Source organism: Rhinoraja longicauda, chromosome 13, assembly GCF_053455715.1.
Source record: "Rhinoraja longicauda isolate Sanriku21f chromosome 13, sRhiLon1.1, whole genome shotgun sequence".
Classification (NCBI taxonomy): domain Eukaryota; kingdom Metazoa; phylum Chordata; class Chondrichthyes; order Rajiformes; family Arhynchobatidae; genus Rhinoraja; species Rhinoraja longicauda.
In genome coordinates, this window is record NC_135965.1 from 37,461,978 (window position 1) to 37,474,165 (window position 12,188).

General features: G+C 41.0%; 1 protein-coding gene across 2 annotated transcripts in view; it reads right to left on the reverse strand.

The window, feature by feature from the left end:
* The window catches only part of cab39 (calcium binding protein 39), a 60,339-nt gene that overhangs the window by 24,062 nt on the left and 24,089 nt on the right, over nucleotides 1-12,188 (reverse strand). The window contains exons 1-2 of one of the 2 annotated variants that reach the window (XM_078410817.1): nucleotides 8,712-8,872; nucleotides 8,031-8,164 (exon numbers count right to left, since the gene is read on the reverse strand). In XM_078410817.1, coding sequence (XP_078266943.1) covers nucleotides 8,031-8,164; nucleotides 8,712-8,793 — 216 coding nt within the window. In that variant the 5' untranslated portion in view covers nucleotides 8,794-8,872. Of the gene's footprint in view, nucleotides 1-8,030; nucleotides 8,165-8,711; nucleotides 8,873-12,188 lie in introns of those variants that run through there. The other variant, XM_078410818.1, reaches the window with a different exon arrangement.

The following is a 12,188-nucleotide window of genomic DNA, read 5'->3' on the forward strand; positions in this document are numbered from 1 at the left end:
CTACACAAACCACAATTAAATAGGCAGTTATTTTAGGTGATGATTAAAGGATAAATATTGGCCAGTTACCAGAATTTTTCCCATTTTTATTGAAGAATGCCATTGAATCATGGGTGCTACATGAGAGACAAGAGTCGGTCATACACCAGATACAAGCACTTTGGCTCACTGTCCCCCATGCTGAATATAGAGTACCTACTTATACTAATCCTACTTCCTAGCACATTGTACCCACCTCCACAGCTCACTGTCAGCTTGTTCTATATACCCACCCAATATTGCCTCATTGCCTTTTCTTTCCCTTCTCACATTAAATCTATGTCATCCAGATTTAGACCCTCCTACCCTGGGAAAAAGACCTTGTCTACACCTCTCATGATTGTATACACCTCAATGAGGTCACGCTCTCAACTTCTTATGCGCCAGGGGAAAAAAGTCCCCCCTATCCAGTCTCTTTAGAATTGGAGCCAGTAACATCCCTGTTTTTTTTGCACCCTTTCCAGATTAATGTCATCCTTCCTGTAATTGGGTATACAATACTCCAAATGCTGTCTCTTAAACGACTCGTATTGTTTCCAGTCTCTCTTTAGAATTGGAGCCAGTAACATCCCTGTTTTTGTTTTGCACCCTTTCCAGATTAATGATATCCTTCCTGTAACTGGGTACACAATACTCCAAATGCTGTCTCTCAAACGACTCGCATTGTTTTAACATGATGTCCCAATTCCAGTACGCAATGTCTTGACCAATGATAAGTGTGCCAAATGCCTTCTTCACCATCCCGTCTCCTTGTCTTCACAAAACTATGTACTAGTACCCCCAGATGTCTCTGTTCTACAACACTATAGGGCCTTACCATTTACTGTGCAAGTCCTGTCCTAGTTTCGCTTATCAAAACATAACACATCGCACTTGTGCAAGTTAAATTCCATATGCTATGCCTTGACCAACTCCCTCAGTTCATCTAAATCCTGCTGTAATCTTAAATAACTCTCCACTGTCCACTATACTGGCATGTTTTAGTGTCATCCACAGAATAGCTAACCAAGCCAACCAATGGCACCTTTATCTAAATCGTTAATCTAAACAGTGGACCCAGCACTGATCTAGGTGGCATACCACTGATCACAGGTATCCAATATGATTAGGACTAAAAAGGAAGAGAGTGAAAATACTTCACTCCTAACTACTTTTGCAGGTCCACCACCGATTTTCTGGCACGCTTGGTCCAGAGCCTTGCCATATCATCCATTTTGCCAGGCCAACAGAGATCACGGCCTTGGGGCTTTGGCAAGATACCCAACTGTAAAGTCGGCCGTGGAAGGCGCAAATTCAACCCGCCGATCTGCCGGAGTTCCAGTGCACCGGCCGCAGGGGGCAAATATGACCCGCCGATCGGCATGGAAGTCCAGATAAGATCGAGGTTGGCTGCCTCACCCGGCCTGGGCGCCACATATTCGAGGGGACTTCCGGAGGGATTTCAATTGCGCTCTCGTAATTCTGTCCAGATTAATGGATTCCCAAAAAGTTCCCTCACCCCCTACTCCCCCCCACCCCTCCCCTTTCCCCCCAAACCCACTCCCCCACCCCCAATCCCCTCCCACCCCCACTCTCCCCTCCTTTCCCCACCCCCCCGACCCCCACCCCCCCGACCACCACCCTCCTCCCACTCCACTGCCCCCCTCCCCCGCACCTTAACCCCCTCCCCCACATCCCCTCTCAACATCAACGGGCCTCACGCTCCTCAGTGAGGCGAGGCCAGCGGCGAGAGGCGAGGTGAGGCCGGGCCAGCGGCGAGACGAGGCTGGGCCAGCGACAAAGCGAGGCCGGGCGAGCGGCGAGGCCGGGCCAGCGGCGGGGCGAGGCCGGGCAAGGTGCAAGGTGAGGCGAGGCTAGCGGTGAGGCCGGGCCAGCGGCGAGGCGAGGCGAGTACAGTGGCAAGACGAGGCGAGGCTAGCGGCGAGGCCGGGCCAGCGGCGGGGTGAGGCCAGGCTAGCGGCGAGGCGAGGCGAGGAGGGTATAGCGGCAAGGCCGGGCCAGCGGCGAGGCGAGGCGAGTACAGCGGTGAGGCAAGTACAGGGGCAAGACGAGGCGAGGCTAGCGGCGAGGCCGGGCCAGCGGCGGGGCGAGGCCAGGCTAGCGGCGAGGCGAGGACAGCGGCGAGACGAGACAAGCGGCGGGTCGAGACGAGAACAGCGGCGAGGCGGGGCGAGGCGAGAACAGTGACGAGGCCGGGCCAGCAGCGGGGCAGGGCGAATACAGCGGCGAGGCCGGGCCAGCGGTGAGGGGCGGGGCAGGGCGAGGCATGTGTTTTGCGTAAAAATGTGAGGCGAAATCGGAATGGTGGAAATGAAATATGAAAGCGGAAACTTTCTGCCAAATTCGGAAGGGTTGGGAGGTATGCAGAGGAAGTTTATAAGAAAAATCCCAGGAATGAGTGGGTTAACATATGATGAGTGTTGGACGGCAATGGACCTGCACTCGCTGGAGTTTAGAAAGATGAGGGGGGACCTCATTGAAACTTACCGAATAGTGAAACGCTTGGATAGAGTTGATGTGGAAAGGACGTTTCCATTAATGGGAGAGTCGAGGACTAGAGGTCATAGCCTCAGAATTAAAGGGTGTTCCTTTAGGAAGGAGATGAAGGTGGTGAATCTGTAGGTTATTTGGCTTGGTATAAATGTAAATTGTTCCTAGCACGTGAAGGATAGTGTTAGTATGCGGGGATCCGGATTCCATCCCAACTTTATGGTGGAGTAGACTTGATGGGCTGAATGGCCTAATTCTTCCCCCATCACTTCTGACCTAAAGGAGGCACTGGACCAGCTGTTACTGGAAAATCAGCGGTGGACCTGTATATTTTTGGTAAATATAACTTCCTTGAAACTTGTGTTATCAATGCATGCCACGATTCATGGAATGCCTCAAGCCCTTATCTTCAGCTGTTACATCTTGGTTTAGAGTTTTTGGAAATAGTTCACTGTGCTATGTTTTTTCTGGGATCACAATGCATTCTTTATAAGTCCCCATATGAAATACAATTCCAGAATGGGGAAAGTTTAACATTGTTCTTTTGACTTGATTGGACATTCCCTTATCTGCAGATTAGTCACTACACTGGAGCAATGCAAGCTTTAGATTTAAACGCAATGTATATTGGGCACTGAAAGCCAGACAAATCCAAGACAAATGTAAAATGAGTTGTGAAGAGATACTATACCAGCAACAACCGATTTTTTTCAAAATCAATTCAACATGAGCCCATTTAGTTGTCATATTTTCTTCAAACCTTCCATAGGTTGTACATGCAAATAAGATATGATTCATAAAATAAACTACTCTAAACAAGAGCCATAATCTGATTAAACATCTGCAGTCAAGGAATAATTCAATCCAAACGTGAGAGAATATTTGTACAAGGTGTTCTGGTGCCCTGTTAAACTAAATGCCCTATGATATAAAATCTTCAACATAAAGGGGGTGCCAAATTCAACATTTTTCAAGTCGGCACTGAAAGTAACCAACCAGCACTTAAGATCTCTCATCTAAAACAGCCACCATGCATGACAGGAAGTGCTCTCCCTGGGAACATAGTAATCTGGGTAGAACATTAATTTTGTCCATTTTCTTTAAGCAATTTCTTTAAACATATCTTAAACGATTTTCTTTAAGTGATAATTCACATGAGCAACCATTAATCCAAACCCCACTGCAGAAGCAGATACAATTACGACTTGCAAAAGATATTTGGGTGGATACATGGATAGGAAGGATTTGGAGGGATATGAGCCAAATGTGGGCAAAAGGGATGAGCCCAGAATGCCATCATGCTCGGCAAAAACAAGGTGGGCTGAAGGGCCTACTTCTATGCTAAATTGTTATTGAACATGTCCAAATCACCAATACATTTCCACCACAGCCCGATGCTGGTCAAATCCAATAATATAATCTTTAATATAATTTTTAGGAATGAGTTAGTATGTTTACATACATTGCCATGTAAACAATCTTACTACCTTTATTCCCAACAAACGTCCACCTTTCGTAAATAAAACAGAACAACCCACTAACACCATCACTATGTGTACTTTGATATTTAATTGGCTTTACTTAAAATGATTAATTCAGTATTGCCACTCACACTTTTTTTCATGTAGACTATTGGAATCAAAAATAAAGTTTAACAGAAATGAGATCTCAATTATAGTGACAGACTGTTTTTAATATTAGTGCCCAAAGTTTAGACTTTCCGTATTCCAGAGCGAAAAATAACACATATTATTCAAATTATCAAACTCAATTTTAAAATGTAGAGCAACAATTAATGTGCTGTGAATTTTGAATTGTGTGAAATCATGGAAACACCAATTAATCACAAAATTATAATAAACTCTTCATTAGATTTTATGCATCAGCGTTTCACATTGAGGAACTGTTAATTGGACAGCTTCATAAACAGCACATTACATCCAATGTTTCTGAATTTCAAGGCCAAATGAATTCAAGCAGCTTTGATCATGATATACATGAACAGAACTTTCAAAATTATTGGACATGGTATAAAGTGAGCTGAAACGTGCTGATCCAATTTATTAGCGCAATGGGTTTTCTGTTTAAAATGAACTATTATGTAAATCAACGAAGCAACTGGTCAGTGGAGCAAACATGAAGTTTCATGGCTGCAGTTATACTTTGAGTTAATCATCTAGCCAGGTGGCATTCTCCTGAATTAGCCTTCGACTCAGAAATGCATCAACCTTCGGCTTGAATGAACAATGGCTGAAGATCCACAGTCCTTGGAGGTTGTGAACACCAACGGTCCAGTGTCTTTCAAGTGAATAAATTCCTCAGTTCCCAAAAGGTATACTATTCCAATGACAATAGACCCTGGTTCTAGATCCTCAGCTACATCCTTGCTACATGAACCCGATCAAGGCATGCAGGAAAATTTTGGATTCAATGAGATCGCTCATTCTTCAAAATTCTCCCTGTTGTAACATTTGGATAGGATGCAATTTCATAATTTTAAGTACCTTACTGTTACCTTCATGTATTGCTGGTAACATTGGTCTGAATCTTGCTCAACTCTGCCACATCCCTGCCTTATTTCCTGTCACACTTACCACTTGTGGCTCTGCACCTCGAATAAAGCTCAAAGTCTGGCTACCACAGACATGCCTGTGCTAACTGTGCCCAGACAATGAATCACCCGGCTTCACCTCTTGAATGCTTTGATTGTCTTTAGATAGTTCATGGTGGTTGAAGACTTTTGAACCATTTTAAATGTCGCCATTTAAAATTAGTTCAAATAAATGAAACTTTTTCTTAAATTTGCTAAAAGAAATTGAAAACAAAGTAAAAAGAATTGAACAGACCACTTATTTACAAAGCTTAAAATCATGTTCAGTGTTACCATTCAAATGAATGGGTTCCTGCTCCCCACATCAGTCATTCGTGATCCATAGCCAAGGTACCAGCCAGCAGATTTGTGCTCTGCAGCTTGACCCATTAAAAAATGTCATTTGAAAATTGAACTGAATCAATTGCCATTGAACAGAATCCCAAAGCTAGCTGGAATGGAAATGCCATCACACAAAATACTCCGAACAAATCTGCAATAGTAACATTCTGAACGACTAAGGAGAATACATTTGGTTGGGCCTCGAGCATTCACACCAAACGTGTGGATTCCCAGTAAAATTCTGCAAAGCACACTGTCACTGGAATGAGAAATACATCCTAAATCAATGCTTGCCAGTACTGGCCAACTTTACTCCTCTGGACAGACAGTCAAATGCAAAAGGAATTGTTTCACCAGGATTGCACTAATTGTAAAGATAGTTAAACTTTTTATTCGTAAAATGAATCAGGGTCAGGCAATAAATGAAGTCTGAAGTCCCAGATAATTAGATTAGTCAAGGAATGGGAAATTTAAAATCATGGTATAATTTAATTAGGAACCAATCCAAGTCGGTAAGCACAGAAGAGATGTCTCAATGGGACGTGCACATTTTTAGATGGCCTCGTTTTTACACAGAGGCAAGAGGGTGGCCAGGTGAACAATGGAATAGGCAGATAGGAGGGTGGTGGAAGATGTCCTAGGCTGCAAGATAGGTGACTCAAGCACAGTATAAAATACTCAAATAAATGTAGGTACTGGAATGTGCAGCCAGCCACAGTGATTACATATGGAAAACCTACCTACAGGATTTCAAAACCAGGAAAAGTCAATGTAAAATATCACAGATTGCCCTTCCCCTTGTACCATCAAATTGAATTGAATTGAATAAACTTTATTAGCCAAGTAGAAGGTATTTATTTCACAAAATGCTGGAGTAACTCAGCAGATCAGGCAGCACGGTTTGGGCCGAGACCTTTCTTCAGACCCGAAACGTCACCCATTCCTTCTCTCCAGAGATGCTGCATGACCTGCTGAGTTACTCCAGCATTTTGTGAAATAAATACCTTCGATTTGTACCAGCATCTGCAGTTATTTTCTTATTAGCCAAGTATGTATGCATACACGGAATTTGCCGTGGTGCTTTGCTCGCAAGTAACAACACGACATACAGTAAACAATTAAGAATAAAACATTATAATTTAAACATGTGAAGAATGAAATAAAATGCCAGGGCAAAAGGAGGCTACAGACTTTTGGTTGTTGAGTAGAGCTAAAAAAGCTGTTTTTATGTCTGGCTGTGGCGGCTTTGACAGTCCGGAATCGCCTTCCAGAGGGAAGTGCTCTCTAACTCAAACAAGAATATCACCAACTGGGTGGGGTGGGGTTTTAGGTGGAATTGTGATCCTATACATTTGAATGCTGGCCCCCACTGCAAACATCAACCCTTCAAGTAATAAATAACAGATGCAACATTCAAACTGCATTATACCATAGATGCTGGAAATATGAATGACAAAATGGGAGCATCTGTGGTGAGAAGAACTCACCAATGGCCTTTTACCATTTTCAATGGCCTTTTATCATTTTCACAAGTCCTTGAAATAATATCCTCCGCCTTCCACAGATGCTGCCTGAACTGATATGTAGATGCAGAGTGTGCCCTTTTTATAATGGAAATGTTGTTTATAACTGCAACATGGCTGCCGAGGGCAACTACGTAGCATAAACACACTGTACCTCTGACTGCCAAGTAATCAACCTTGAAGTATGAACTTGATAGTGATGTCAAACAAAATTGTTGATGCGAAAACAAAATCTGTGGCCAAATTCAAATATTTGCAATACATTCACATCTACATTCACATTACTGGAACCATTCACCAAAATTTGAGAATCCAGTTATTCTCCAAGTGATGCAAGTCCACAAGAACGTTATGCAAAAATAGCTTAATTTTCTGCAAGCTTTAGAAAATTGTTTCTGCTCTACATTTTCACCAACAAATGGTGTAGATTCCTCTCGAGTCAAAGCTGCATTAATTAGAGCAATACAAACATTAAATTACTGAATGTAATATTGTAGTATTAGGTGAAAATGCAAGCAGTTCTACAGTGATAAGTGAGATATTTCATGTAATTTTAATTTCCTGCATACAGAATAGGGTATTTGTACTGTATTGCATACTTTACTACTACACTACTACATATTTAGCTCTTAGTGAACCAACATACCTGACTAATTGAGACCCCTATTTTCCATGGATGTCTAACAAAGATTTCACCATATAGATTTATTCAGTTCAAAACAAATGAATGCTTTCTAAAGAATGAGTATACAAATCTTGCACATATTTGTCCAGAATATCTCAGAGTTGCAGGAGCTTAATTACTCCTCTGGAATTTCATGTATAATAATTGCATTACAAAATTGCAAATATAAAGTTTTAATACAAGGAAAGGTTTGGTTTCTTAGAATATCAAAGGACTTTCACAACTTCGGTTTTCTACCTTTGAAGCTCAATTTTATGTATATTATGCATAAAATGTCATAGGAAAAAATTAGTAAACAAAGTAATTAAAATTCTCAATCTGTAATTAATCAAAAAGTGAATCAATTTTTACCATACTATACCTTTTCTGCCTTTTTGTCAGAAATATCTTGTTTTTCTAATACTGCCATACTTTCCTTCAGATTTTTCACAATGTCTGCTGGAGACTTATGTGACTTGCCAAATGGAAATGGCATTGTGAACCCGACTTTTCCACCTGCAAATGACAGGCAAAAAACAATTTCAGAAAATCATAATTAAATACTGTCCACATTTGAGGATTTTCCATGGATATCAACAAAATCATACCTTTAAAATAGGAATTTGCCCGCCAGTTAATATATAGAACTATAGATAGTTATACTATAACGTGTTTCCATTCTGAGAATTGACTAGTGATTGATGAATTAGAGAATCCTATTTGGATTACGTGAACTGAATTGGTTGTAACACGATTTCTAAAGAACTATTTTAAAGTTACTTTGGAAATTGACAAGTGTCTAAGGGGGAAAAAACTGTTTCTATGTAATCATCCACTGTAATAAGACACCGTTGTCCCCAAGAACACAGCCTCGGGTGGCCATTGAAAATGACAAACATTCACACTTGTACAATGATACTCTCTTCAACAATGTAATATACTGAGCTTGCAGTAACAAAAATAAATTTAAGGCTATTAAAATGTTTATTTTTGAAAATCCTGCAGGGGAAGAGAGCGGGGCGGGGGGGGGGGGGGGGGGGGAGCCATTGTCTGAAATACGCACCTAACCCACTTTTCAAAAGAAGTGCAGTCGTAATATGCAAACGGTTCTTCAACTGCCTAACTGGCAGCATATAATGATCCATATTGTATTTCAGCGATCCAAGAACCGTACACCTTAATGACAGTGTCAGTTCAATTATATCTAATTGTGAACCAAGCTGATCTCCACAAAACACTATTTCTTGCGAGATAAAGGGAATGGAAGGTGGGTTGCATCCTCAGCAAACAGTCCATATTGCGATTTTCTATTAGGCAAAGCTGCATCATAAAAATAAGATTGTATTCATTTACTATTTTTACACATAAATTGTGAACGCGCAAATTTTAATCACTATCTCAAATTTTTGGATAATGATTTGTGAATCCTTCACGGGCAAATTTTACCCAAGCGGCTAAAATGCTGAGCTCAATGTAGAGCTTACCATAATTCTTATCGCTTTTGGATTTTTCCCCATATGGAGAACTGATTTTTTTTAACGTTTTCCCTGATTCTAGGTCAAAATTAAAAATTATAAACATTCATTCGTATGCTTTCTCAAACTATTCAGTTGCAACTTGTAAAATCTTATGTATGATGCAATTTACATTACATTTAAAGTGACAAAAAGTCCAATTTTTTAATGAAAATAATATTTAGATTCAATAACAATATTAGTGAATTAAGACTCCAATGTAGCCACATATATTTTTCAACGATGAATAAAAACCTGAGTATTAGGCATTGTTGGGCATGCGGAGTGATGTTAAGAGTGTACAAATCAGGAGCATAATTGACCCAAAAATCTTAATCAGTGTATTGCTGTGACAGCTGCATGCAAACTGCAGTAGTGATAAGTAGTTAATGTGGCTAGCGAAAAAGAACGAGGACCAATTTTGACAATTAACAAATGCGCAAGTTCCAAAAGACACTCAGTGCTCCAAATGATTAATACATTAATTAGACCAGCATGTAACAAAGAATTTTAACTTTCATTTAGATGGGGATCAGTAGACCAATTCAGTTCAGAAATACAGGGATCAGAGGGTTTTCCGTAAACGCATTACCCAGGAGACTAGAATCTATGAAACCTAAAGATCAACCTCATGTGTTTAGTTTAGTTGTTTTTTTTTTACAGATACAGCATGGAAACAGGCCCTTCGGCCCACCGAGTCCGCGCCGACCAGCAATCCCTACACATTAACACTATCCTACACACACTAGAGACAATTTACATTTATACCAAGCCAAACCTTTACTTATTTGGAGTGTGGTAGGAAACTGAATATCTCGGAGAATGCCCACGCAGGTCACAAGGGGAATGTACAATCTCCACACAGACAGCACCCATAGTCATGATCGAACCCGGGTCCCTGGCGCTGCGCTACTGTATTTGTATAAGAGCTGTAATTTTTAAGTCACGGCCTCCTCCCCATGAGGAATGATCATATACAGTAAGCAAATATTTAAATACAATCACCTCAATGTTTTCAGTCACATTCGTATGATATGCGATTTGCTTTAAATTCATAGCTTTCTCCCAAAGATGTAGAAAGTCACTTTCTTATCCCCTACTTTTCGTTGCCAGTAGTGTTAGGTATTTTATGTATAACTTGGTACATTGCCACTTGTTTATATTGGGCATGTAAAAAATATAATATCAAGTAATCTGAAGACACAAGAGACTGCAGATGTTGGAGTTCCACTGCAATGTACATTCATCAAAGTAAATCCATTGTTTTGGTGTGGGAAGCAACTGCAAATGCTGGTTTACACTAGACACAAAATGCTGGAGTAACTTAGCGGGACAGGCAGCATCTCTGGAGAGAAGTGATGCTTCGGGTCGAGACCCTTCTTCAGCCCATTGCTTTACGTTGGTCTTATCATCTAGAATGTTTTCCTTATCTTCCTTATTCGTTCTTCCCCTCAATTAGCCCACTTACACCTTTAACATCTCTGATGCTCTCTCACATTTCAACAGTCCCTAGGCCACAATTAGCTTCATGAAGGACATCCAGTCCCTTTACACCTTCATCTGCACGAGAATGGCGAGGGCCCTATATTTGAACGAAGGTTCAAACAGTTCAATTTCACCTCTACATTCATCACTTAGGTGAACCTTTTCTTAGCATTTAAGTTCCTCCAACAGATTTTATTGATCTTCTTATTATCCGTTTTACAGTGACGATTTTCGGTCTACACAGGAGCACGATAATCTGCAGGAACATTGTTAGGGGAAAACTGATGCAAGATCAGTGTCACCTCTTCAAACACAATGCGTGATATGTGAATTAAGAATTCCATTTACCAAAAACGTGGAATCAAAAGGTAAATCATACAAAATGGAAAATGTAATAGGCACTGGCAATGGAGAGATTAAAACAATAGATAATAGAACAAAGAGCTGGAAAAGAAGAGTTGCACAAAATCAGCACCAAAATTATCGCACAAGGAAAGAGCGGGTGGTCGGGTACAATGTAAGTTCTTTGAATACTGATGTAATGCTGCAAATGAAGAGAAATTAGAAAATGGGTATGAATTTAAGTGCAAAGATAAACCTGATTGCCTTCTTTTCGACAAGGTGGCCAAGGGGTAAAGGTATTCTATCAACCTTCAAAAAGCACTTGTGACAAATTCCGTAAGATGCAGCAAACTGAATTGTTTGGTCATGAAACTGAAAGTATTTGACTGGCCTGATTAGGAAACTAATTCCATCTCCAGCTGCTCAACAAAGGGCAGATTTTCTAACTCAGTCTGTCTTGGGGTCAGAACTGCCCACATTCAATGATAAATGGTGTAGAAATCCAACCATTCAAGTTTGTCAATAATACTAAACCAGTATTGGGGGAGAAGTTACATATATAAATATTAAAAAGCAATAGGTGACATTTCAGGTGGGGACCCTTCTTCAGACAAAACATCTCCGATGCATTTGCTCCAGAGATGCTGCCTGACCCCCTGAGTTACTCCAGCATTTGGTGTCTATCTTTGGTATAAAACAGCATCTGCAGTTCCTTGTTATTACATCAAAAAGCTATATTAGCCTAAGCATTTCAGCAACATTGTTGAATACCAATTTCAGCATTGCCTTAGCAGATTCTAACTCTGCTCCCTCCAAGGACAGCAGGATTTTGTGTAGCTGTTGTATCCGCTTGGATGGTGACACTTTCCACGTCAGTGCTTCTGAAGTGTCTTTCTTTGCACCAGTGGTTTTCCCTCCTCAGGAAATTACAAAGTTGTGAATGCAGCCCACTGCTTCACATCAACCAGACTACCCTCTGCAATGACATCTATATTTCACACCTCTCGGGAAAGCAGCCAACATGATGAAGGATCGCTCGCACCCATTCATTCTCTTTGCCCCTCTTCCGTTGGGTAAATTTACAAAAGTCTGAAAACACACACGAGATTCTAGAACAGTTTCTTCGGTGCCGTTTGTAAAACTCATGGACAAACCACTCATTTGCTATGGATGAATTTGTGATCCTTCAATCTAACTTG